We start from the raw sequence: 27,607 nt of genomic DNA on the forward strand, positions 1-27,607 counted from the left end.
GTTGCTAGAAAATTAATTGCCCTACATTGGATACAGACAGCACCGCCAATTCTAGGCGAATTTTTAAGTGCGGTTGATGTGATGCTGAGTTATGAACGGATGGTATACCAGAAGCGTGGATGCCCAGCGAAATTTGAAAAATTGTGGGAGCCATGGCTGTCGTTTCGGCGTCTGAATAGAACTGTTTAACAATGTGCCTTTTGTATTTTGCAGGTTAGGGTGGGGTGGGATGGGAGGGGTGGGGGGGGGGGGTTGGATTGAAACTTGATTACTACACATAGTCTGGTGTCCTGTTTGTTATTAGCCATGTGGACAATATGTCTCTATGTCATCCTTGTACGTACTGTGATGAAACGTGTAGTTACACTGTAAAATGCTCAATAAAAAATGATCTGATTTAAAAAAAATAAAATAATGCCTTAATGTATAGAAAAAATGAATAAAAAAAACAAAGATCTAACATAACAAAAGACCACTCTCACACAGCAGTAATATGAACGTATCAGAGTTTTAGCAGCAATACTCAGACTTTCTGTGCAGGTCTAGAGAACAGGAGAACGTCTGGGTATTATGAAAAAAGATAAACCAAAATGTGACCTTGCAAGAAAGGCACAAGTGAAAGCGGGTAAGCCATGTACAAAATATAGCCCTCTCCACCAAACGTTTCATCCCTGGTTAACCATAATGCATTGCAAGGATGGGAGCTTTGTTGTCTACTTAAAAACAAGCATGTTAACACTTTTTACTAAAATAAGTATATCATGACTTCTGAATAGTTCAACTGTATAACTAAAGTCCCTTTAAAAAGGGGATATCTGCTTAATTCATACCCATGACCTGTCCTCAGGATAAGTCATCAATATCAGACTAGGAGGGGGGGGGGGGGGGGGGTCTGAGTCCCGGCATCCCCGATGATCAGCTGTACAAGTGCTGCCTTCTCTTCACTGTTTACCCGCTTGTCGTATTAATGCTTTCTCTTCAAAACACTAGTTACTAGTTTTAATGGAACACTAAACATAAAAAGACACAAACCAATGCTATCCTGCATCAGACTGTAGACAGAAATTCATCCTCCTTCAGAAGATGGAAGAGATCAGGAAGAAAGTGTCCTTTAAAGCACTGCTGTTTTAAAGGGGTTGTCCTGGCTTTTACTATTAATGACCTATGCTCAGTATAGGTCATTAATATTAGATTGACGGGGGTCCGACACCCGGCACCCCCGCCAATCAGCTGTACGCAGTGCGCATGTGCAGTCTCTCTTCTCTCTTCCTGTTCACCACTGTCTACGGGCTTTGCCATAGACCACAGCACTGAACAGGAAGAGAGACGGCACGTGCGCACACTGCACGACACCCAGCACCACTGCCGATCTGAGGATAGGACATCAATAGTAAAAGCCCAGACAACCCCTTTGAGATCATGCAAAAACCTGCAGACTGAAATACTGTGGGCATGAGTGTCTCATTTAAGTTTTACAATTCATTTTTTTAGGTTTAGTGCTCCATTAACCCTTTCGCCACCAGCGCCGTACATGTAGAGAGCTAGAGTGATGTGTAAACATGGCGCACGCTTGCAAGTGCAGCGGGCGTCATGGCCGGCAGGTTTCAAACAGCAGAGACCTGTGGCTAATAACAGTGACCGGTAATTAAAGGCTTTAGAGGCTGTGATCAAGTGAGATCACAGCATCTAACGTGTCAAATACCCGGAAGCGTGGGCTTCCTACCAACATCCACTGCAGCCAATGTTGCTTTGAATGCTCTGAGCCTCGCTGACGGAGGCTCTCAGCATTCATGGTACAATTCTTATTTGGCCACCAGATGGCAGGCCAACATAAGAAATGAGCAGTATACAGTAAAACTCATTTAACCCCTTAGTGACCAAGCCTGTTTGGGCCTTTATGACCAAGCGTTTTTTCTTCCTTTTTTCATGGTCTCGTTCCAAGCGCTATAACTATATTTTTCCGTCTATATAGCTTTATGAGGGCTTGCTTTTTACGGGACAAGTTGAAGTTTTTAATGGCACCATATTGGGGTACACATAACTTTCTGGGAGGGAGATGGGGAAAAATAGCAATACTGCCACTGCGTTTTTACATTATAAATTTTACGGCGTTCGTTTTTCGGTACAAATAACATAATATCTTTATTTTCTGGGTCAGTACGATTACAGTGATACTAAATACTTAATTTTTTTACGTTTTACTACATTTTTTCCCAATAAAACCCCTTTTATTACCCAAAAAAATGATTTTGCATTGCCACTTCACAAGACCCATAACTTTTTTTTTTCTTTTTCTATGGAGTTGTGCGAGGGCTTGATTTTTGAGTGACAACTTGTATTTTTCATTGGTATCATTTTGGAGTAAATGGCGCTTTTTGATCGCTTGTTATGTTTTTTCAGTGGAAACTAAGAATAAATTAGAAATTCTGTCTTTTTTTTACGGCGTTCACCATAGGGGATAATTTATGTAATATTTATGTAGTCCAGGACGTTACGGACGCGGCATCACCAAACATATGGGGGATATTTTCTTTTTGCAATTTTTTTTCATTGAAAAGCGTATTTTCAATGGAAAAAGCTTTTTTTTTTTTTTTTTTTTTTTTTTTTTTTAGGGAATATTTAACCACTTCAACCCCCCTAGCTGAAACACCCTTAATAACCAGGCCACTTTTTACACTTCTGCACTACACTACTTTCACCGTTTATCGCTCGGTCATGCAACTTACCACCCAAATGAATTTTACCTCCTTTTCTTCTCACTAATAGTGCTTTCATTTGGTGGTATTTCATTGCTGCTGACATTTTTACTTTTTTTGTTATTAAATCGAAATTTAACGATTTTTTTGCAAAAAAATGACATTTTTCACTTTCAGTTGCAAAAAAAACGACATCCATAAATACATTTTTCACTAAATTTATTGTTCTACATGTCTTTGATTAAAAAAAAATGTTTGGGTAAAAAAAAAATGGTTTGGGTAAAAGTTATAGCGTTTACAAACTATGGTACAAAAATGTGAATTTCCGCTTTTTGAAGCAGCTCTGACTTTCTGAGCACTTGTCATGTTTCCTGAGGTTCTACAATGCCCAGACAGTAGAAAAAACCCACAAATTACCCCATTTCGGAAAGTAGACACCCTAAGGTATTCCGTGAGGGGCATGGCGAGTTCCTAGAATTTTTTGTCACAAGTTAGCGGAAAATGATGATTTTTTTTTTTTCCTTACAAAGTCTCATTTTCCACTAACTTGCGACAAAAAATAAAAAAATTCTAGGAACTCGCCATGCCCCTCACGGAATACCTTGGGGTGTCTTCTTTCCAAAATGGGGTCACTTGTGGGGTAGTTATACTGCCCTGGCAATTTAGGGTCCCTAATGTGTGAGAAGTAGTTTGAAATCAAAATCTGTAAAAAATGGCCAGTGAAATCCGAAAGGTGCTCTTTGGAATGTGTGCCCCTTTGCCCACCTAGGCTGCAAAAAAGTGTCACACATCTGGTATCTCCGTACTCAGGAGAAGTTGGGGAATGTGTTTTGGGGTGTAATTTAACATATACCCATGCTGGGTGAGAGAAATATCTTGGCAAAAGAAGACTTTTCCCATTTTTTTTTATATAACATTGGCATTTGACCAAGATATTTATCTCACCCAGCATGGGTATATGTAAAATGACACCCCAAAACACATTGCCCAACTTCTCCTGAGTACGGCGATACCAGATGTGTGACACTTTTTTGCAGCCTAGGTGGGCAAAGGGGCCCACATTCCAAAGAGCACCTTTAGGATTTCACCGGCCATTTTTTACAGATTTTGATTTCAAACTACTTCGCACACATTTGGGCCCCTAAAATGCCAGGGCAGTATAACTACCCCACAAGTGACCCCATTTTGGAAAGAAGACACCCCAAGGTATTCCGTGAGGGGCATGGCAAGTTCCTAGAATTTTTTATCACAAGTTAGTGGAATATGAGACTTTGTAAGAAAAAAAGAGAAAATAAAAATCATCATTTTCTGCTAACTTGTGACAAAAAAAAATAAAAAATTCTAGGAACTCGCCATGCCCCTCACGGAATACCTTGGGGTGTCTTCTTTCCAAAATGGGGTCACTTGTGGGGTAGTTATACTGCCCTGGCATTCTAGGGGCCCTAATGTTTGGTAAGTAGTTTGAAATCAAAATGTGTAAAAAATGACCTGTGAAATCCTAAAGGTGCTCTTTGGAATGTGTGCCCCTTTGCCCGCCTAGGCGGCAAAAAAAGTGTCACACATGTGGTATCGCCGTACTCAGGAGAAGTTGGGGAATGTGTTTTGGGGTTTCATTTTACATATACCCATGCTGGGTTAGAGAAATATCTTGGCAAAAGACAACTTTTCCCATTTTTTTATACAAAGTTGGCATTTGACAAAGATATTTATCTCACCCAGGAAGGGTATATGTAAAATGACACCCCAAAACACATTCCCCAACTTCTCCCGAGTACGGCGATACCACATGTGTGACACTTTTTTGCAGCCTAGATGTGCAAAGCGGCCCAAATTCCTTTTAGGAGGGCATTTTTAGACATTTGGATCCCAGACTTCTTCTCATGCTTTCGGGCCCCTAAATTGCCAGGGCAGTATAACTACCCCACATGTGACCCCATTTTGGAAAGAAGACACCCCAAGGTATTCAATGACGGGCATGGCGAGTTCATATAATTTTTTAGGCACAAGTTAGCGGAAATTGATTTTTTTTTGTTTTTTCTCACAAAGTCTCCCTTTCCGCTAACTTGGGACAAAAATTTCAATCTTTCATGGACTCAATATGCCCCTCACGGAATACCTTGGGGTGTCTTCTTTCCTAAATGGGGTCACATGTGGGGTATTTATACTGCCCTGGCATTTTAGGGGCCCTAAAGCGTGAGAAGAAGTCTGGAATATAAAATGTCAACAAATGTTATGCATTTGGATTCCGTGAGGGGTATGGTGAGTTCATGTGAGATTTTATTTTTTGACACAAGTTAGTGGAATATGAGACTTTGTAAGAAAAAAAAAAAAAAAAAAAAAAAAAAACATTTCTGCTAACTTGGGCCAAAAAATGTCTGAATGGAGCCTTACAGGGGGGTGATCAATGACAGAGGGGTGATCAGGGAGTCTATATGGGTGATCACCCCCCTGTCATTGATCACCCCCCTGTAAGGCTCCATTCAGACGTCCGTATGTGTTTTGCGGATCCGATCCATGTATCCGTAAAATCATATGGACGTCTGAATGGAGCCTTACAGGGGGGTGATCAATGACAGGGGGGTGATCAGGGAGTGTATATGAGGTGATCACCCCCCTGTCATTGATCACCCCCCAGTAAGGCTCCATTCAGACGGCCGTATGTGTTTTGCGGATCCGATGATCCGTAAAAATCATACGGACGTCTGAATGGAGCCTTACAGAGGGTGATCAATGACAGGGGGTGATCAATGACAGGGGGTAATCAGGGAGTGTATATGAGGTGATCACCCCCCTGTCATTGATCACCCCCCTGTAAGGCTCCATTCAGACGGCCGTATGTGTTTTGCGGATCCGATCCATGTATCCGTAAAATCATATGGACGTCTGAATGGAGCCTTACAGGGGGGTGATCAATGACAGGGGGTGATCAGGGAGTGTATATGAGGTGATCACCCCCCTGTCATTGATCACCCCCCTGTAAGGCTCCATTCAGACGGCCGTATGTGTTTTGCGGATCAGATCCATGTATCCGTGGATCCGTAAAAATCATACGGACGTCTGAATGGAGCCTTACAGGGGGGTGATCAATGACAGGGGGTTGATCAATGACAGGGGGGTGATCAGGGGTTCATAAGGGGTTAATAAGTGACGGGGGGAGTGTAGTGTAGTGGTGTTTGGTGCTACTTTACACAGCTACCTGTGTCCTCTGGTGGTCGATCCAAACAAAAGGGACCACCAGAGGTCCAGGTATATTAGACGCTGCTATCAAAACAGCGTCTAATATACCTGTTAAGGGTTAAAAAAAAAAAAAAAAAAAAAAAAAAAAAAAATCGCATCTCCAGCCTGCCAGCGAACGATCGCCGCTGGCAGGCTGGAGATCCACTCGCTTACCTTCCGATCCTGTGTGTGCGCGCGTTCACAGGAAATCTCACGTCTCGTGAGATGACGTGTATATGCGTGACTGTGCGCAGCGCTGCCGCCTCCGGAACGCTATCCTGCGTTAGGCGGTTAATAAATGTGTATTTTTTTTCTATATTTTTTTTTTTTTACTACTTAAAAGTCCCACAAGGGGACTATAATATACAGTATTTTGATTGCTTTTAAAATGTAATGCATTATCTCTATAAAGCATTACATTTCAATAGCAATGCATTTCAAACATTGACCAGCAGGCTGCGCCAGAGAGGCACAGCCTGCTGGAGATAACGGAAGACAGGCTCGGGGCCCTGAACAGAAGCAAGGTAAGCTTCCGAACACATCAGCACCCCGTGATCGCATTTTCGGGGGTGCTGATGGGAGACAGAGGGAGTCTGCTCCCTCTGTCACCACGTTACATGCAGCGGGCGCCATTGCGCCCGGCATGTAAAGGGTTAAACAGCCCGGATCGGTACTTCTGCCGGTCCGGGCTGTTAGAGCAGGGCCCCGACTCTCATTCGAGAGCCGGGTCCGTGCTCCCCGCTGCACGGGGGAGCCATGCAGCGCTTAGACCGGGGCGCCGTAAAAACGCGGCGGCCCAGCCTAAGGCCCCTTAGTGACCGCCGTAAAAACACGTATGGGTGGTCACTAAGGGGTTAAAAAAATCCCTGATTTTATTTTATTTTTAAAACACACAACTGATTTTATAGGCTCATTTATCTATACAAAAATAAAATGTTTAATTTTCAATATTTCAATTTGTGCCTTTAAAATAGTGTTACCTCGTAAAATAGTTATTACTGTACATTCCCCATATGTCTACTTCATGTTTCAATAATTTTGGGACGTTAGAAGGCTTAGAAGTTTACAAGAAAATCTTAAATTTTTAAGACAATTTCCAAAACCCTTTTAAGTCACTTTGTGAGGCTTACATAATGGAAACCACCCATAAATGGCCCCATTTTAGAAACTACACCCCTCAAGGTATTTAAAACTGATTTTACAAGCTTTGTTAACCCCTTAGCTGTTGCACAAGAATTAAAGAAAAATGTAGATGAAATTTCAGAATTTTACTTTTTAATCCATTTTTATCCCCCGCTAACAAAGCAAGGGTTAACAGCCAAATAAAACTCAATATTTATTACCCCGATTCTGTAGTTTACAGAAACACCCCATTTGTGATCCTAAACTGTATGGGCACACGGCAGGGCGCAGAAGGAAAGGAGCGCCATATGGTTTTTCGAAGGCAGATTTCACTGGGATAATTAGGTTGCCATGTCACATTTGAAGCCTCCCTGATGCACCCCTAGAGTAGAAACTCCAAAAAAGTGACACCATTTTGGAAACTACGGGATAAGGTGGAAGTTTTGTTGGTACTATTTTAGGGTACATGTGATTTTTGGTTGCTCTATATTACACAAAAAATAGCTGTTTTGGAACGTTTCAGTTTTACATAAAGCACAAAAAAAATATATTTTTTTTGTGCCTCCATATTCTGCAAACCATATTTTTTTGTTTGTTTTTTTGGGCTACTGTCTTATGTAGGGGCTCATTTTTTTCAGTATGAGAACTTTTATTTTAGGGTGCATATGACTTTGATCGCTTGGTATTACACTTTTTGTGATGCAAGGTGAGGAAAAAAAAAATAGCCTTTTTACACTTTTTTTTATTTTATTACGGTGTTCACCTGAGGGGTTAGTTCGAGTGATTTTTTTATACAGCAGGTTTTTATGGACGCTGCGATACCTAATATGTATACTTTTATTTATTTAAGCTTTACACAAGAACAGCATAAAAAAACAAACAAAAAAAAAAACTTTTTTTTAGGCAATTGCCTTAGGTAGGGTCTTTTTTTGCGGGATGAGGTGACTGTTTGATTGGTACAATTCTGGGGACATACGCCTGTTTTGATCACTTGGCGTTCCACTTTTTGTTTAGCACAGTTTTTATTCAATTTTTTTTTACGACGTTCAGATAAGGGGGTGGATCATGTTATTTTTTTTATAGAGCAGGTCCTTATAGATGTGGCAATACTCAATATGTGTTTTTTCTTTTTTTTCCCCACAATTTTGTGTGTTTTATTTGGGGAATTTTTTTGCTTTAAAACTTTTTTTTATTATGAAAACATTTATTTGTGTCCCACTATGGGACTTCAACTTCTGGGGTCTGATGATCCCCACTGCAATGCATTACAATACAACCTGTATTGTAATGCATTGTCGGTCAGCTTTTATCTAATTGTACTAACCCAGAGAATGAAGGGCCGCGAACAAAACGCTGTGGGAACAAAACCCTTAAAACTGTTTAGGAATTGCGTTCCTCTCCCCCCCCCCCCCCCATTGCACCCCATTTGGAATCTACAGCTTCCCACTACATTTTATGTCATAATAAATGGTAGCATTAGAAAGTACAACTTGTCCCGCAAAAAATAAGCCCTCATACAGCTATGCGAACGGAAACAAAGTTATTGCTCAAAGAAGATTGCAAAAAAAAACACAAACTCCAGTATCCTAAGGGTAAAGCTGTACAGTAGCAGAGGAAACGGTTGTAAGGTTGCACTTACGACACTTCATCCTTACCTCTGCTGGTAGCTATAGCCACAGGCCTGGCACTCAAATCGCCACATAAACGAATGGGTGAAAAGTTTCTCAGTCTGGGGGTCCAGTTTAAGAAGCAAAGGAAATGCAAAGACCGGGCTCTCTTTCTTACCTGTTGGGGAAATAAAAACAGTTGGCGTTAGGCCCTTTCACACAGGTGAGTTTTCCGCATGGGTGCAATGCGTGAGGTGAACGCATTGCACCCGCACTGAATCCGGACCCATTCACTTCAATGGGGCTTGTGCAGATGAGCAGAGGATTTTCACGCATCACTTGTGCGTTGCGTGAAAATCACAGCATGTTCTATATTCTGCGTTTTTCACACAACGCAGGCCCCATAGAAATGAATGTGCAAGTGCGGATGCATAGAGATTTTGCTAGGAGATGATGGGGATGAGCAACTCTGGACAAATTTACTGTATTATTTTCCCTTATAACATGGTTATAAGGGAAAATAATAGCATTCTTAATACAGAATGCTTAGTAAAAATAGTGTTCGCGCAGCCGGAATAGTCTTCATTCTTCTTCTTTCAGTACCTGCAAAAGGAACTTTGATGACGTAATCGCGCTCACTACATCAAAAAGGTCCTTTTGCAGGTCCTGAAAGAAGAAGAAAGACGATGCCGGCTGCGTGAACAACAGGATGAGGAGAGTTAATTTTTTATTTTTTTTAACACCTCAAGCCACATTTTAGTAAGCATTCTGTATTAAGAATGCTATTTTCCCTTATAACCATCTTATAAGGGAAAATCTACAGAACACCCAATCCAAACTTCAGTGAAGTCCGGTTTCTGGTCTGGTTACCACATTCCGTTTTTTATCACACAAAACGCATTGCACCCGCGCGATAAAAACTGAACAATGCAATCGCAGTCAAAACTGACTGAATAAGCGTGCGCACTCGCGCGGATTTCCCGCAATGCACCCGGAGAAAATCCGGGACGCCCCCGTGTGAAAGAGGCCTTAGACTTTATATACTGTACACTATTCAGCACAATCATGTAGCGGCCTTACTGGAATGGTCACTCAGGTTTGCGCACATCTGACGGCACCTTTAGATAACCTACTTTTCGATCTGTATGTTGGGGTTGCCTACTCTATATAGACAAACATTGAAAAGCTATACCAGTGTTTCCCATCCAGTGTGCCTCCAGCTGTTGCAAAACTACAACTCCCAGCATGCCCGGACAGCCTTTGGTTGTGCAGGCATGCTGGGAGTTGTAGTTTTGCAACAGCTGGAGGCACACTGGTTGGGAAACACTGAGCTATACCTTTGCACCTAATTCTTAAATACATCAAATTGTTGAATTAAAGTGGTTCCAGAATGAATTAGTAGAAACAGGGATCTGCGGCAGAGGCTATGAAGACAGACCGGGTTACAGGGAGTTTTACAAGTATTCGCGCTCTGGATGGAGCCTCAGTAACAGCTACCCGATACTCCCAGGTATTCCTATGTGTATTTTATTAGGTATGTCCTAGATTAAGATCAGTGCAGAATCCTTTTAATCTGCAACAATCTGAGTGAACTTTCTCAAAGCCTGAAATGTCTCAATTGTGTACCTAATCGGATTGATGCTTGCTTGAGCTGAAACGCCTTCAATAGGATGCAAGCACATGGGTAGCACACTCCTGTCACTGTACTGCATAATGGTATAGTACAGCAGCTAGTAAAAATAGAGAAAGCATGGAGGTAGGTTTTAAAGGGGTTGTGCAGCCAGTACATATTGATGACCTATCCCCAGGATAGATCAATATCTGATCGGATGGGGTCCGACTCGCAGCACCCAGGCCGAACAGCTGCACTGCTTCCTCCCCAAGATTACATTGTGTGTCGTATTTACAGTGCGCCACCGCTGCAAGCGAGTAAATCGTGTGTCAATCAAGTGAATGGAACAAGCACTTGTAATTAAACTGCACCACAAGCGCCGCCTCCTCTTCAAATAGCTGATCGTTGGGGTGCCAGGAATGAGACCCCCACCGATTAGATAATTATTACCTATCCTGAAGATAGGTCAACAATATGTGCTGGATGCACAACCCCTTTAAGATCTAAAAACTGCATCAATAACAAAAGAAGCCATACTTTCGTACAGTAGAACAAAAACCCTCCCCATCAAATCTTCAGAAGAGATAGTTACATATTATATAAAAACTGTGTGTGTAACCTAGTTAAATGCCTAAAAACGAGATTTTTGTATAACTTACCAGTAAAATCTCTTTCTCGCTCTTTCCTTGGGGGACACAGAAGACCTTGGGTATAGCTATGTCCTCTAGGAGGCGTGACACTAAGAAAAAACTGTTAAGCCCCTCCTCCACAGCTATACCCTCAGCCTGGAGAGAAAGGCTGCCAGTTGCGTGTCCAAGTAGTGAGAAAAGGCAAAGCCCAAGAAGTGGAACCAACAAGCCAACTACCCAACGGGTAAAACAAACTCGGAAACTCGTGTAGAGAAAAAACAAAGAATGGGTGGGTGCTGTGTCCCCCAAGGAAAGAGCGAGAAAGAGATTTTACTGGTAAGTTATACAAAAATCTCGTTTTCTCGCCCAGTTTCCTTGGGGGACACAGAAGACCTTGGGACGTTCAATAGCAGTCCAAGAGGGGAGGGACTACAACACCAAGGCGAAGCACCCGAAGGCATCAAGAAACCGCCGCCTGCAGACCAGGCAGCCCAAGACAGCATCCGCTGAAGCCCGAGTATGCACCCTGTAGAACACGGTAAGGTGTGCAAGGAAGACCAGTGACCGCCTTGCACAAATGCATGGCCGAAGCCCAATGCCCCCGGCCCAGGGGACACCAACCGCTCTGGAAAATGAACAGTGACACCAAAAGCAGAACCCTGCCCCTGGTGCGGTAACCACAGCAATAGCCACTCTGAGAAAGCGGAGGAAAGCCACCCTGGAGGCCGCAACCCTTGCACGGACCTCCTAGAAACACAAGAGACCAAACGTCGACAAGAGCCGGAGATCTCCAAGTAAAAACGCAAGGCCCAAACAACGTCCAAACGGTGAAGTGTCCGTTCCCGGGGGCGGGAAGGGGAGGACGAATGCCTCGCGGAACTGAAAGACAAACACCACCTCCAGAAGGAAGGAAGAGACGGGATGGAGAACAGCCCAGTCCTAGGGAAAGACAGAAGGCTCGGAACGAGAAGGACCGCCACTCAGGCACCCGTCAGAGACCCGATGGCTACGGAAACACAACCGCACAGGACAGAAGGAGTAGAGAAAACTACTGTAACGGCTCCAAAGGAAAGATAGGAGCGCCAAGAACCCAGTATGTAGATCCCAGGGCGGTACCGGAGGGCAGTACAAAAAGGAACCCAAGAGCCGCTCCATGGAAGAAGGTCTTGACAGACCCAGAGGGCCGTGGAACGCTGAAAGAGGAGGGACAGCGCCGACACGAAGCAACAGGGTCCCATTCCCAGGTCCAGGCTGGACTGGAGAAAGACAGAACCATGGAGAAAGAAAGGCAGAGAGGGGAAAACGCCCAGCTTCCCATAGAACCCCAGGTAACAACCCTAAGTCCTACAACAGATCCTGGACGAAACACGGCCAGGAGCGAACACTAACGAGTCCGCTAGAGTCGCCTGGGCAAGCGGGCGAAAACCCAACGAGATCAGGCGCAGACCAGTAACACGGGCAGAACCGAAGACGTTCTACAGTCCCGGTGTGGGAGATCCAAGGGCAATCCTGACCGAATGGTAGTCCTCCCAAGTTACCGAGAAGGTAAGTCCATAGCAGAACCATTGCCGAGAATGGAAAAAAACGTAATCTGCACCCAGCTGGAGGACAAAACGCGGCAGACCCGGTAAATAGGCACACAGCTAGTACAGCCAGTGTGAACAAGGGAGACAGTACGAGGCCAAAAGGAACACCGGAACCATCCACATGAACAACCATGCTCTCCCCAGAGGGGAGGGCAGTGAAGGAACAGCCTCTGAAGCGTGGCCGGGACAGAAGCCACATCGGAGTGATCTGTACCGAGCGGGAGCCAAACAGAGCCGGCGAGAAAAGACAGTCGAGACAGAGGCCGGCATAACACCCTCCAACCGAAAGGAGGGGTGGGCAACAAGGAAGCCATAGGACAGCTCGAGAGCAGAACCCCGCTACACCGAGACGCCCGGTTCACCGCCTCGCAGAAGGCGAATACCCTGAAGAACCCAAGATGGAGGTCCTCCGGACCTGGGTACGCGAGCACCCAAGAGAAGTTGGGTGACCTTCCCGAGAAGAGCGGCTCGAACCTGGTAACAGATCAGACTGAAGCGCTGAGGGCGCCAGCCGGAAGGACTCATACCACACCGCATCTGAAGAGGAGGAAATGGTAGTAGGCGAGGGAACCGTAGTCCCGCCAGAGAAAACGCAGAATTCGAGGGACGCAGCTCTGTTACATGTGCGCTTGGCAGATGAAGGTGCAGCACTCTCGACCATGTGACCACTAACGCAGGGAAACAATGCCGCGGGAGGACGAATGGGTACGTATCTAGGGACCACGAACACACCCCGGGCGGAAGGGCCAACGAAAGGAATGAGTACCACCCAGCTCGGTGCAGTAGCGAACAAGTAGAGCTCGTCTACTTATACATAAGGTATATACCTTTGAATACATTGGGCAGTCATTCGCTGTTTGTTGAACACCACCTTAGGCTCACACAGGTGGACAGAACGAGCTCTTTAGAGAAATAGCGCAAGGCTTGCTGCAAGCATCGTATCTCAAGAGAAAAAAAGTATGTCGCAGGAGAACGGGAGGCATACGTACGAGTAGCCCCGTAAGCAGTGAGAAGGCCAACCCACCCATGGGAGGAGAAGGCACACCCGGCCCAAACAACGGACAGAGCGCACAAGAAAGTCCGCTCACTGCAAAAAAATAGTCACTCAGCGAAGAGTCAGCCAGAGTCCAACCGTACTAACGGAAGTGCAAAGTGCAACCTGAAAGGCAGTCATGCACAAGACCAGCACGGCATGCAATGGAACGCAAGCAGTCCGCCCAGAAAAGGGGGGAATGGACCTGGCCAACACTGCAGTCGGCAAGAGTGCAGAAGCCCGCCACAAAAAAAAAAAAGGGGGGATACCAAGGCCAGTACCTACTTCGGAAAAGTAGGACATACCATATTCCGCCCAGAAGGGGGCCATGCCTATGGCCGCACATGTCCAGCAGAACGCAGGAAGGTACACCTAGGGAAAGGGGGCATGCACAGGGTTATTCTATCATTAAGTGATTGTGCAAAAATCCACCCAACACCGAATTTCGTGAGAGTGCACCACTCCGTCAATGAAGGGGGACGTGTACCAGTCCAGCACCGCATAAACACGGACAGCTGTGGATCGCGTGAGCGTGCAAAATGCCGCCCATGGAATAATGGGTGGCCATACACATAACCAGCACAGCTTCCAATGGGAGTGCAAGCATTCCACCCAAGGTAGAGGGCGGCAACGCACCCAGCGAGTGCAGTATTCCGCCCAGAAATGGGGGTCATGCACATGGCCATCATCGCATCCAGTGAGCGTGCGAGCACCCCGCCATGGATGGGGCCATGCACATGGCCAGCAACGCACTGGCGAGAGAACAAACACAGTCAGTGAGAGTGTACGTATGTCGCCTGAGGAAAGGAGACATGTCCAAGGCCAGCAGCGAAACCAGTGAGAGTGCGGCACACCGCCCACGGAAGGGGGGGGGGGGGGTCATGCATATGGCCGGCAACAGATCCAGTGAGGTTCAGTGTTCCGCCTATGGAAGGGGAACGTGCACATGGCCGGCACCGTATCCGTGGAGAGTGCAGTGTACCTCCCATGGGAGGGGTACACGCACATGGCCGGCACCGTATCCGGTGAGAGTGCAGTATTCCGCCTATGGAAGGGTTCATGCACATGGCCGGCAGCGAATCCAGTGAGAGTCCAGTGTTCCGCCTAGGAAGGGGAACGTGCACATGGCCGGCACCGTATCCGGGGAGAGTGCAGTATACCTCCTATGGAAGGGGTTCATGCACATGGCCAGCACCGTAACCGGTGAGAGTGCAGTATTCCGCCTATGAAGGGGTTCATGCACATGGCCGGCAGCGAATCCAGTGAGTGCAACGTCCCGCCTGTGGAAGGGGGTCGTGCACATGGCCAGCACCGCAGCCGGTGAGAGTGCAGCAGTCCGCCTAGAAAAGGGGGGTCATGCACACGGCCAGGCTGCAGCCAGAGAGAGTGCAGTATTCCGCCTAGGAAGGAGGGCCATGCACCTGCAGCCACCAGAACTGGGTGACGAATTCTGGGCAGAAATTTTGCATGCGCTTGGCCAGTGCCGTATCCCGGGAGAGGGCAAGAAAACGCCTGGGAGGGGGAACATGCCCTGGCCAGCGCCGCAGCCGGGGAGCGCGACACACCGCCTAAGAGAGGGGGGCACGCCTACAGACAGCATACCGAATGATGAGGCTGCCTCATCCTGCGCAGCCCACAAGCCCAGTTATTTAAAACAAAATTATAATTTTTTCATTTTTTTATTTTTTTTTATTTTTTTTATTATTATTATTTATTTAATTTATTTTTATTAATATTACAGCCTCCCTGAGGCAGAAAGGGGGGCCACCATACAGGGGCACAGGCCGTACAGGCCCATCAGGAGCCGGCCAGTACCCAAAGGGTTAACAGGCACCTGGGCTGGGGGGCGCGCTGCGAACTCTTGGGGGCGGGGGAACCTCCAGGCGGGAAGAATTCGCGCCTGGAGAGTTCCCGCCCCCCCCACAGAGGCCTGAATTTGCGGCCTAGTAGGCCGTAAAGCCGGGGCCTAAATTTTAGCGGCGCCCGGACGACCGGGGCCGCAAGCATTTAAAGTACCGGCCGGGCCTAAGCCAGCCGCGGGTGCCCACATACCGGCCGCCGGAGCCCCCATACCGGTCGCGGGTGCCCACCCCGAGCGCCGGAATTGCGGCCAGCAGGCCGCGAAGCCTAAACAAACTATGCAGCGCCCGGCCGGCCGGAATGCACCGACGGCCGGCCGGGGCCTGTTGGAGCACAGCTCTAGCCAATGCCGGCCGCGGGTGCCCACCCTGCGGCCGGAAGAATCAGGGACCCGAGAGGAGCGTGAGGTGCGGCCCAGCAGGCGCGATGCCTGGGCCGAAATTTGCGGCGTCCGGCCGACCGGACCGATGGTCGGCCGGACCTAGTTGGAGCATAGCTCGCACATGTAACGCCGGCCGCGGGAGCCCACCCCGCGGCCAGGAAGAGTCAGGTGCCCGGGAAGGAGCACCGGATGGTGCGGCCCAGCGGGCCGCGAAGGACTAAATTTTTTTTTTTTTTGCGGCGCCCTGAGCAGCGCATCGGCAAGCGCCCCCTCTTTGCGCGGACCTCCATCCTGCAGCCAGCTTATGATCTATGGAGGAATGGGTGAGTGCTGTAGCAGATTGCCGCCTTGCGACACCCCAGGGACCAGCCTAGGACCAGCCTAGGTCCAATAGCCACTCTGCTTGATAGGCTACCAGTATGGGGGTCAGTCACGCAGGAGACCGGGGTGGGGGGAGAGGGTCGTAGGGCTGGAGAAGCCACTCTCTCACCATAGCCGTCTTCACCCTCGGTCCGTTCCAGCAGGGTCGCCCCTTCAGCTACTGGCACCGTAGTGGCAGGACGCTGGAAGAGGGGCTTGGCGTGCGGGCGACCCTTGCGCTGGCGGGATGCAGGGGAGCTGGGCTGCCCTGGTCCACCTTGCCTTCTGTGGGGGAGGCAGCAGTGCGGATGACCGGCACTGGCGCAGCTCGACCCCGGGAGAAACAGAGAGGTCTAGTGCGACTCTGTTGTCCCTGATTGTCTGGAACAAAAAAAGAAAGAAAAAGGTAAAAATCAAAATTTAAACAAGGAGAAAAACAGCCCTGCAGAGCAGGGAGTGTCTTGCCTCCTTGGACACTAAGCAAAAACTGGCAGCCTTTCTCTCCAGGCTGAGGGTATAGCTGTGGAGGAGGGGCTTAACAGTTTTTTCTTAGTGTCACGCCTCCTAGAGGACATAGCTATACCCAAGGTCTTCTGTGTCCCCCAAGGAAACTGGGCGAGAAATGATAGTTCCCAACACTAGTACTACAGTCTCCCAGCACCCTATGTTTGGATCTACATTTTATCATCTGGAATGGCTTTGTTATGACAAGTACTCAGACTTCAGCGCAAGAATGGTCGCTTATCTGCTGAGAATTTCACTCAGGAAGGCTTATTTTACACGCTAGAGTCAGTTCATATGCGTACCTTGCGGTTGTTATTCTGCTTACACTAGAACGCAGTCCGTTTTGTCCAAAAACGTTAAGTCACTTCTCAGACACCTGCAATGAAGGGGTGCCACCTAATTAAAAATAAACTGCACATGAAAGTTTTAATTCATGGTGACAGATGGGCCCCTACCACTGAACGGGTTAAAATTCTACCTCTGCCGTCAGAAATTATACATTTTTTTTATTTAACTTATTTTTTTTTATATCCTTGCTTACGCTGCATTGGTCATGGTGGATGGGCTTATTCTGAGAAGGCAGGTAACCACAATATAATAGTGAAGTATTTGTATACTACATGTTACCACGGGGAAACAAAGGGGTTTTTGCACGACCAACTCTTATCCCCTAAGCACAGCATAGGGGATAAGAGGCCTTGAGGAAAAAGTTGGTGGTGCATGCATGACCACCACCACATTCAGGCCCATAGAAGAGAATAAAGCAGTGGTCATGCTGTATTCTCAAGGGAGTCTTACTTTGCAACCTAACGTCTGGATAAAGGCTTTGGAAAAGTCCACTAGAAGCTAAAGGCAAGTGAGCCTTGGTCTCATCCTTCCAGTGCTAGTGCATGGGAAACCATTCTGCTGCAGCAGGAGCCTCTTACTTGCTCTCCTTACTAAAGGTGGAAGGGACCTGGATGAAATGTCACACCGCTGACTGCCCAAAATACCGCACAGTACTACTGTCTTTGTATGGAAGTTAGGTGGTGGAGCTGAGGACATTCTCACCTACGCAGTCCCACTGGAACCACACAATTTATAAGCAATGTGCTTTTATTGACCCGAGGAGGGTAGCAATGGGTTATAATATCCTAACTTCATTTCAGTGGTCAGCCTAGAAGCCCAGCACTAGCCTTCATTAAACGGGTCATCAAGCATCTTTACCGTCTACCCTAAGCTGACAGCATCAATATCAGATTGCACCCTCACCATTCAGCTATTCCGATGTTGCCCCGTTGCCAGCACTATTGTGCAGTATACGGAGCTGGTAACTGCTGTGCTGCACCCACTGAAGTGAGAGGAAGAAGTGCTGTGGTTATCAGCTACATCCACTACACAATGGAACAAACTGCACACTTCTGGCACAACTGATTAGCAAGGCTGCAGGGTGTCAGACTTTTGGTGTTCCGATATTGATGGCCTACTCTGTGGACAACCCCTTTAAATCTATTAAGGTTTCCAGTGGCTATGTCGGGGTTAGGTTTCCAGAGGCTGTATCGGTGTTGGATCCAATTTAAAAATTTTGGTAATTCACTACTTTACAAGCCCGCTGGGGCTTGAGTGTTAATAAATTGATTTAGTGCCTACCAGCTTAATTCTCTTTCTCATGCATGGCATTGGGGGACACAGCACCATGGGTATACGTCCAACTACCACTAGGAGGCACTAGACACAGAAAGTGTTGGCTCCTCCCAGGTGGGCTATACTCTCTCCACAGGCACGAGGCTATTCAGTTTTAGTCTAGTGTCCGTAGGAGGCAGACCTGTCCTGTGTTTTTTGTTTTTTTTTGCAGGTCCTGCTGTTTTTTTTAATTTTTATTATTTTTCTCTCTCTTCTGCAGGTCTCGGTGATCTCCACCGTTATACCTGCTGCAGGCTGGGGCTCCATCGTGTTCCACTTTAGTTGCCGGCATTCCCACGGTTCCCATGTTGAGTCTGCCGAAGGGGTGACCCTGCGGCGCCCGAAGACATCGGACGGTGAGTATATTCCCCTGTCCCAGGGTTAGGTTCCCTCCTGTGGCCAGGGGGGGGGGGGGGGATTGGTGGTTTATATTCGTGTTTCCCCTCCTTTCTCTTCCCCCTTAGTTGGTTTTTCTCTCCTCCTTGGCCACACAGTCTTCTCCCCGGCCTCCCCGCTACTTTAGCCCCCGGCTTCTGCCGGGACTAGGCCTCATCTTCCATGGCCTGTTCCCAGCTCACAGGTGTCACTTCTCTCCGGACCCCCCCCCCCCCCCCCAGTTTTGTGGGTCTGCGCAACCCCCCCCCCCCTCCTCACATTTGAGTGTGCTTCCATCGGGTCCCCATCCTGGTGCTGGTGTTCGCCACTCTACTTCATTACAGGGGGTTCCTGTTCTAGGCAAGCTGTTAGCTCAGGCAAACGCCTCCTGTAGGTTGGTGAGTAAAAAGCAATTATATCTGTCTGTTCCCAGCCTCTTTGCTCCCATTATAGGTAGAGTACCTACACCTACTCCAGATGCTGAAGCCATTTCTCCTGACTGGCTCTATGGTGTTCCATGCAGCACTATTTCTCCCTTCCGGGCGAGATATACAGGCCGCCTTCAATTGCCATAGCAATTGCACCTGTCTGTTCCCAGCCATTTTGCTCCCTTCATAGGTAGAGTACCTACACCATCTTCAGATGCTGTAGCCAATACCCCTGGCGGGCTCTATTGTGTTCCATGCGGCTACATTTCTCCCTACGGGCGAGATATAGAGGCCACTTTCAATTGCCGTAGAATTGCCCCTGTCTGGTTCTAGTGGGCACCAAGCTGCCACCTTGTTCCCTTCATAGGTAGAGTACCTGCACCATCTCCGGATGCTGTAGCCGTTACTCCTGTCTGGCGCTATGGTGTACCATGTGGAATTTTCTCTCCCTTACCGGACAAGATATTGAGGCCTCCTCCAATTGCCGTGGCCATTGCACCTACCTCATCATAGTGTGTACCGAACAGCCATCCCTTACTCCCTTCATAGGTAGATTTCCTGCACCATCTCTGATGCTGCAGCCGTTACACCTGTCTGGCTCTATGGTGTACTTATGCGGCCCCGTTTCCCTTTTTTTCAGGCGAAATAGAGGGCCTTCTTCAGTTGCCATTGCACCTACGTAGTGTGCACCTGTCTTGTTCTTTGTGGTACCGTGCGGCCCTATTTTCCCTTCCTGGGCGGAATATAGGTACCATTGCCAACGCGGTAGCTGTTGCACCTCTCTGGTTCTAGGGTGCACCATGCGGCCACATTGCTCCGATCTTAAAATGTAATACCTCTACCATCTCCAGATGCTGTACCCATTACACCTGACTGGTCGTATCTCTGCAGTACACAGCCGTATTTCTACTTTACAGGTTGAGTACCTGTACCCTCCTGTCGCATTCCCAGATGCTGTGGCTATGTTTCCACTCTCCTTAGAAGGCAACATGCAGCCACTAACTATATTTTAGGTGTGTGTTTGTAGTACCCCAAGTGCTGGGCCCTATGGTGCAATCTGTGGCCCATACAGTTTCTGTATTACTGGGTGCTTTCTGCCCCCAGGTTCTAATCTGTGCTGCGGATGTTGGTTCCATCCTTTTGGTTCTTCCATACATCTGCCACTCCGTTACTGTCATGCTCAATGTACTTGTACTTCTCAAGGAACTGTCTACAACAGGCCATCCTGGTTCAGCATGTGCATGGTTACCATATCTGGCAGGGGTGGGCCAGCCCAACCCCCACCTTGTCGGTCTAGTGCTACTTCTGGTAGCTCCAGTATATGGCTGATCTGTTCTGACCACGCTCCCTACACCATGGCCAGGTGGTTGTTGGCCTTTGTGCTAGGGTTGCTCTTGCCATCTCTATAAGGTACTACGGTAGGCTGCGCTCCGCGTTACCCCATGTTATAGAGGAGTACTCGCGTTGTTTCCTATTACAGAGCGGCCCATTCCTGGTGGAGTACAGGGATCTCCACTGGATCTTCTACCTTGTTGGGGCACGTAGCTTGGTGAGCACCGGCCGCTGCAGCAGTTTTCGGTCATCGCTGGATGTCCTCCGCCACACGGAATCCTTCTGGGGTCAACAGCATTTATCGTCGCTGGATGTCCTTACTGACGGGTCAGGGACAGGACCACCGAGTGCCACACACCTGCCCGGTAGGTGAATTTTCAGCGGATTGCTCTGGCATCGGACAGGGTCCCGTAGTTCCTTCTGGGTCCAGGTGGGCACCGGACAGGGTCCCGTAGTTCCTTCTGGGTCCAGGTGGGCACCGGACAGGGTCCCGTAGTTCCTTCTGGGTCCAGGTGGGCACCGGACAGGGTCCCGTAGTTCCTTCTGGGTCCAGGTGGGCACCGGACAGGGTCCCGTAGTTCCTTCTGGGTCCAGGTGGGCACCGGACAGGGTCCCGTAGTTCCTTCTGGGTCCAGGTGGGCACCGGACAGGGTCCCGTAGTTCCTTCTGGGTCCAGGTGGGCACCGGACAGGGTCCCGTAGTTCCTTCTGGGTCCAGGTGGGCATCGGACAGGGTCCCGTAGTTCCTTCTGGGTCCAGGTGGGCATCGGACAGGGTCCCGTAGTTCCTTCTGGGTCCAGGTGTTCTCGGTATTCTCTGCTTAGTTTTACTACATGACAGTGGGGCAGTCCCCTTGGACTTTGCCGTCGTCTGCACCTGTCAGGTACTTTCTCCCGCCTGGGAGTTTTCAGTATGCCGGTCGCAGCCGGTTTCTACATTTCTGTGTAGTCTCACCCGGCTTTTTCATGGCAACTTCTGCATATGGATGTCTGTCGATTTAGTGGTACATCCCGAGCTGCTGTACTTGCCCTCTCTGGGACAATGTATACAGTTGGCTAGTTGTCCATGGCCAATGCCCCTTCCCCTATGGTAGTTTCATTTCACCTTTCCTGGATATTCTGGCTTGCGGTGTCTTCTGGTTCAGCTCCTGGTTCCTTGTGAGCCCATACCGGGTACTCCTTTCTGGAGTCCCTGTCCCCGTTCATTTGACCACTCAGGTTCTGCATGACAATCTTTTTTTTTTTTTTTTTTCTTGGGGGGGGGGGGGGGGGGGGGGGGAGGCTGGGTTGATTGTTCCCTTTATGGGTTCCAATAGCCTTGGGATTCGTGACTCTTTTCCCATCCTCCCGCGTCAAGTACCTGGTATTGAGTGATTTAGTGCTACAGTTTGCAATTCCGCTGTATGGTCTCCTTCAGGAGGGACCTCCTCCTGTTGTAGAACCTTTCCTGCTTAGGCTGTTTGGAGTACTCTCCTACTCCCATGTCTCTCAGTCCAGTGTGTCCCTGCTGAGATTTCCTGGGCCTGTATCTGGTTCCTCCCCCCCCCCCGATACTTCATATGCCCAGAGTTTCCTCTAGTCTTACGCTTCACAGTGATATCTTGATTTCAGAGGCTTGAGCCTCATCTCCTGTTTGTGGGACGCAGGTCTTATCATTCTCTTTTCCTGGCCTTTACCTACAACCCCCTCCTTCTCCAAGGGTTGGCGGTTTCCTCTAGCAGCCTTGAGTTTTAACCTTTAAATAGGGCGCTTAACTTCATCACCTGCCTTGCGGTGAGGGGAGACCTGCTCCCTTCACATGCGAGCCTTGCTATGGCTTCCCTCACTCGTTTGGCTTCCAGTGCTTCCCTGTTTCCTTTCTCCCCTGGCCTGTCAGGGGTCGGCCACAAGTTTTTTTCGCTCTTTGGGTCTGAGACAATTTAGAGCGTTAGGTAGTTCCAACACGCGGTGCTGTCCCTATGTTTTTACTTCTGCTTCTCCAGGCTGGTCTCTTAATCTTTCCCGGTACAGGAGTTGTTGGTTCCTTGCTTTTCTTCTCTCTCCTACTGCTTTTGGTACAAACTGAATAGCCTCGTGCCTGTGGAGAGGGTATAGCCCACCTGGGAGGAGCCAACACTTTGTGTCTAGTGCCTCCTAGTGGTAGTTGGACGTATACCCATGGTGCTGTGTCCCCCAATGCCTACTACGAGAAAAGGATTTTACGGTGAGTACAAAAAAAATCCAATTTTTAAAGTGGTCAAGGATTAGAAAAACCCGGCTGTTTTCCCACAAAAACAGCACTGCACCAGTTCACAGGTTTATGTGGTATTGCAGCTGAGCCCTATTCACTTTAAGGTCGTTGAACTATAAACCCACATACCATCTGAGGACAAGTGCAGCGCTGTTTCTGATGTAAAACAGTCACTTTTTTTTAATCCTGGAAAACCCCCTACAGTCAGAGTGATATGTATTGTGACCAGTCCACATAAGGCTTATACGTGTGCGAGTACATTACAGATCTGTGAAGTCTACTCTGGAGTCTTACATACCCAATTTGCATTTCAGAAGTGGTTTCAGTTTTTGAAAGATTTTCTTTCTGACCTCGTTCAGACACTTCTCATGCTTCGGTCGCTTGTTCCCTGTGAAAAGAGTGAGAAAACTAAAATCAGATGCTGACCTACGGTCACAACTATAAAAGGAAACCACCAGGAGACAGCGATTTGGAAACCAGCTGATAGAGCAAAAAGACACAAACCTCTCCGATCCTCATTGGTGCACTATCGCATCTAGATATTTGTGTTCCAGTGTGCGCTCTGGCCTTTAGATATGGACATAAGGACTTCCGGTTTTGAGATTGGGAGGAGGATCTTAAAACTGGAATTAAACTGATCCGGTGCTTTTAATACAGCCGGATGGCTCAGTTTTGGACGGATCTGGTTGTATTAAAACAAAACTGAACAAAGTTCCATTTAGCAAACTGGACACAAAACTGCAGCTTGCAGTTTTGTGGCTGGCCCCAAAACAGGAAAAAAATAAATAAAAAATAAAAATAGAACGGGTGCATGATTATGCATCCTAATCAGTTTTGTCCCTATTGACAATGAATTAATTCCAGTTTTGAGATCCTCTGTCAGACACAGTGTACATTGACATCCTGAGGTCCATTGTTGTGCCATTGAACCATGACCATCACCTCATGGTGCAGCATGATAATGCACGGCCCCATATTGCAAGGATCTGTACACAATTCCTGGAAGCTGAAAACATCCCAGTTCTTGCATGGCCAGCATACTCACCAGACATTTCACCCATTGAGCACGTTTGGGATGCTCTGGATCTGCAAATTCACACAGCTATTGAAGAGGAGTGGACCAACATTCCACAGGCCACAATCAACAACCTGATCAACTCTATGCGACGGAAATGCATTACACTACGTGAGGCAAATGGTGGCCACACCAGATACTGACTGGTTTGTCCAGGTTCAGAGCTCATCCTGGACTTAACTCCTTCTTACCCCACTCAGCCCCTCTGAGATGAGCATCGGAGAATCAGGGCTTTTTCATTAGATCCAGTGACGTACCGGGTCTCTGCTAGGCAGAGGCTTCCACCTAGCAGTGAGCACTAATGGGCAGGCTTTAGTGCTGCCATAGCCTGTATAACAGCATCGGCAACACTGCTTAGACGGAAGGCTTCTAAATTTGTAAACCAAAAAGCCCATGAAATGCTCATCTCAGAGTGGTTGATAAGGGGAAGAAGGGGCTATGTTAAGGTTCAGCTGTGAACAAGGACTACCCCTTTAAAGGGGTATTCCCATCTCAGACAATAGGGGCATATCGCTCAGATATGCCACCATTGTCTGATAGGTACGGGTCCGCTGGGACCTACACCTACAACGAAAACAAAATCGGATTTCCCAGGGTCCCTCCACCACCAAGCGCTGCTCCCATAGAAGTGAACGGGAGCGCACTGCACATGCTCCCATTCATTTCTGTGGGGCAGACTGAAATAGCCGAGCCAGCGCTGCGCATTGTGCCCTCCAATCATTTCACTGCTCCGTTCTCATTGTAGGTGCGGTAGGACCCGCACCTATCAGACAATGGGGGCATAGCCTAGCGAAACGCCCCCATTGTCTGAGATGGAAAACCCCTTTAAGTAAAAATAAATAAATAAAACACCCACCTGCTCTCGGTTTCTTGAGACTCTTTATATACATTGTTGTGGCTTCTCCATATGTTTTAAAGAGATTGTGAATGATTGACTCCTTCCTAAGGTGAGGACGACCCTCCTCAAAAAAACGGATGAGAGTCTCTGACTGGACCAAAGCAGACAAGATGCAATCTAACCAGCATAAGGAATGCTTGTTCTTCCACTGTAGACGTTTTTCTGTAACTTTTAACTTTTTTCTTGCAGGTGCTTTAACATCTTCAGCTGAATCCTCCTCTTTAGTTTCCATGGCTTCATGGCTCTCATCAGCCAGTCCGTCACTGTTTAATGAGGTTTCTAAAGTATTCGACAATTTGCTGCCATCTTGAACACTGTCATTCAATATTTCCGTCACTTCAGTTTCCATGATGTCATCACTCTCTTTGACCTGTTGATTCTGCCACACATCTTGTTTGGTTATTTCCATGTCTGAATGAGGAGTCATGGACTCTGTGGCTTCACATGCAGGACTAGGGGCCTCCAATAAAGGCTCTTCCATGCGGTGTTCAGGCTGAATGTCCAGTAACAAGTCAGGTAAAGTTGTGTTTTCATAAAACGTTTTCTTCTGCTTGGATAACAGGGATTCACACTCTACAGGTGGGGCAGACACCGGCTTTTGCGCGCTAGCAACTGTATTACTATCCTTTTCAATATCTGACGCTGCTGACACTTCCTCACAGTCTGTAAGAACCTTTGCCTCACATGAGGAACTGTCAACTTCAGATACAGAATCTTTATTTGGCGTCTGCGTATTCTGCAATGTCCGAGATGGTATATTCCTTCCACAATGACACTTCAAGCAGTCCTGAAGCAAGATCTGAGGACCTGGCAGATACATTTTGTTCAGAGATTTGTCATTACCATCACCTTTCACGATAGCAGTTGAAGAGCTATGAGGTACTGTTATCGCTGCAGCATCAGAACAGGCCTGGTCTTTACCAGAAGAAGCTGAAATTGTAGGGTCGTCACAAGCGTTCTTACGCAAGTTCTGAGATGGTATAATCAATCCACAATGACACTTCAAACAGTCTTGTAACACGACTTGCGGACCTGGCAATGACGTTTTGTTTATAGGTTTGCCATCTCTTTGCGTATTACAGTCATCGCTCATAGAAGCTGAAATGTCATAGGGTTCACATACACTCTCTAAGGTACCGTCATCTGAATGAAGAACAGGTTGATTACCCACTAGTGTGTCAGCCAGAGAAGCCATGTCATTTTCCTGACAGACACGACCTGTGTCACATTCCTCAGACATCTGGTCACCTGGTAAGGATATTGCTGAAGCATCAGCAAAGGTCTGGTCTTCTACAGGTGGCAATGAACTAGTAGGACTGTCACAATTGTTAAAAAGGCTCTCTTCTACTTGGCTCTCAGGCTGAAGGTCTTGTAAAGAATTTGAAGGATTGCGTTCTTCAGAATTCATATTCTGACAGTTCTGCACCAGTTCTTGCAGCAATAATGAATTAGGAATGGGTGTTGGACCTTCTGCACTTACCACAGACCCATTTGGAACAGGAGATGGTAAATCCAAAGGAATATCCAAATTATCTTTGGACATACTCTCCGGCTGACATTCCTTTAACTCACATGGTGGCAAGGTAGACTGACCTTTTTCACTGTCCTCTGCCACAACACATGATGGAGAAGACAATGGTTTAGATGAATCTGCTAGACACTCTTGTAGCTCGCCTTCGAAGGATTGAGAAGTCGCTGTCACATCACGAGATTCCTGCATTAATTGAAGAGATTCTGATAAGTTCTCTTGTACAGCAACCTCTGGACATGTTGGAGGAGATATGTCCTGCAAGGAGCTCAAATTAATTTGCTGTTCAGTTTCTTCCTGTTGCAATTCTGAGGTGACTGTATTTGCACTTATTTCTAGTTGACCGTCTGGAATTAAAAGCGAAGCCTCGTTATTACACAAAGGAGCTTCTACATTTCCATCTGTCAAATCATCCGTGTTCTCCATTTGTTCTTTGGGAGGTTCCACCAAACAAACGTTATCCTTGATAAATTCACAATTCTGTTGTAACCTACATTCTTTTCGGTATCTAGTCATTTCGGTATCTGAACTTTGCTTCACCTCTTCCTGCAGCTTACCCATGCTGTGGTCCGTCTCTGGGTAGAGGGGGAGAAGAGAGTCATTATTTAAAGTGTTCATTACTTCGAGACCTGTATTCTGTAATGCTTCCTGGTGGTCATCCTGTACTGCTGGCGATCCATCAGGTTCAGAAGGTGCAAAATCACAAGACTGGTGTAACCTACATTCCTGATCTGATACATTATCAATAATACTCTGGGGGAGGAAGGTGTCCTTAGAGGAATTTTCATTTACTTGACTCTCTTCCTGACAGTTTTTCAACAAAGGTGTATGTGGTGAGACACATGAGGGCATATAGTCTGACATTAATGCCGGGCCATTCAAATTACCCTCATCACTTAAAGATTTAGTCATTTCGGTATCTGAACTTTGCTTTAACTCTTCCTGCACCTTACCCATGCTGTGATCAGTCTCTGGGTGGAGGGGGAGAAGAAAGCCATTATTCAAAGGGTCCATTACTTCGAGACCTTTCTGGTGGTCATCCTGTATTGCTGGCGATCCATCAGGTTCAGAAAGTGCATATCTACTCGGAGATCCCATGGGCAGAACTGAAAAGCTAGACCTGTTCCATACAGCAGAACTACTGAAAGAGTTTGTCATCCCTGAGACATTTTGCATCTGAGAATCTGTGCATTCCTTAAGACCAGGTTGAGAACTTGTTTCATTTTCCAGTGCTGGAAAACCAGGCACAAATGTACATGGATCAGCTTGACCAGTATGAGAATCACCGACGACTTGTAGATCAATTTTCAGTCTCTTCTGAAATGGAAGTGGAGTTGGCGACAGGTTGGAAAGGTCACGCTTTTTCTGTTTATTCGGGCTGATATTCTTAAGGTCAGCAGTGTTTGCAATTATGTTATCCAAGGGAGTATATCCCAATGGATAAATACACTATAGGGGAAAAAAAAAAACAAAA

At 47.3% G+C, this 27,607-nt stretch overlaps 1 protein-coding gene across 1 annotated transcript in view; it reads right to left on the reverse strand.

Annotated features, from left to right (window-relative positions):
• The window catches only part of USPL1 (ubiquitin specific peptidase like 1), a 53,123-nt gene that overhangs the window by 11,998 nt on the left and 13,518 nt on the right, over positions 1 to 27,607 (reverse strand). The window contains exons 4-6 of the mRNA XM_044285467.1: positions 24,564 to 27,582; positions 22,931 to 23,020; positions 8,690 to 8,819 (exon numbers count right to left, since the gene is read on the reverse strand). Of these exons, the coding sequence (XP_044141402.1) occupies positions 8,690 to 8,819; positions 22,931 to 23,020; positions 24,564 to 27,582 (3,239 nt within the window). The remainder of the gene's footprint in view (positions 1 to 8,689; positions 8,820 to 22,930; positions 23,021 to 24,563; positions 27,583 to 27,607) is intronic.

The sequence above is a fragment of the Bufo gargarizans genome, chromosome 3, assembly GCF_014858855.1.
Source record: "Bufo gargarizans isolate SCDJY-AF-19 chromosome 3, ASM1485885v1, whole genome shotgun sequence".
NCBI lineage: Eukaryota > Metazoa > Chordata > Amphibia > Anura > Bufonidae > Bufo > Bufo gargarizans.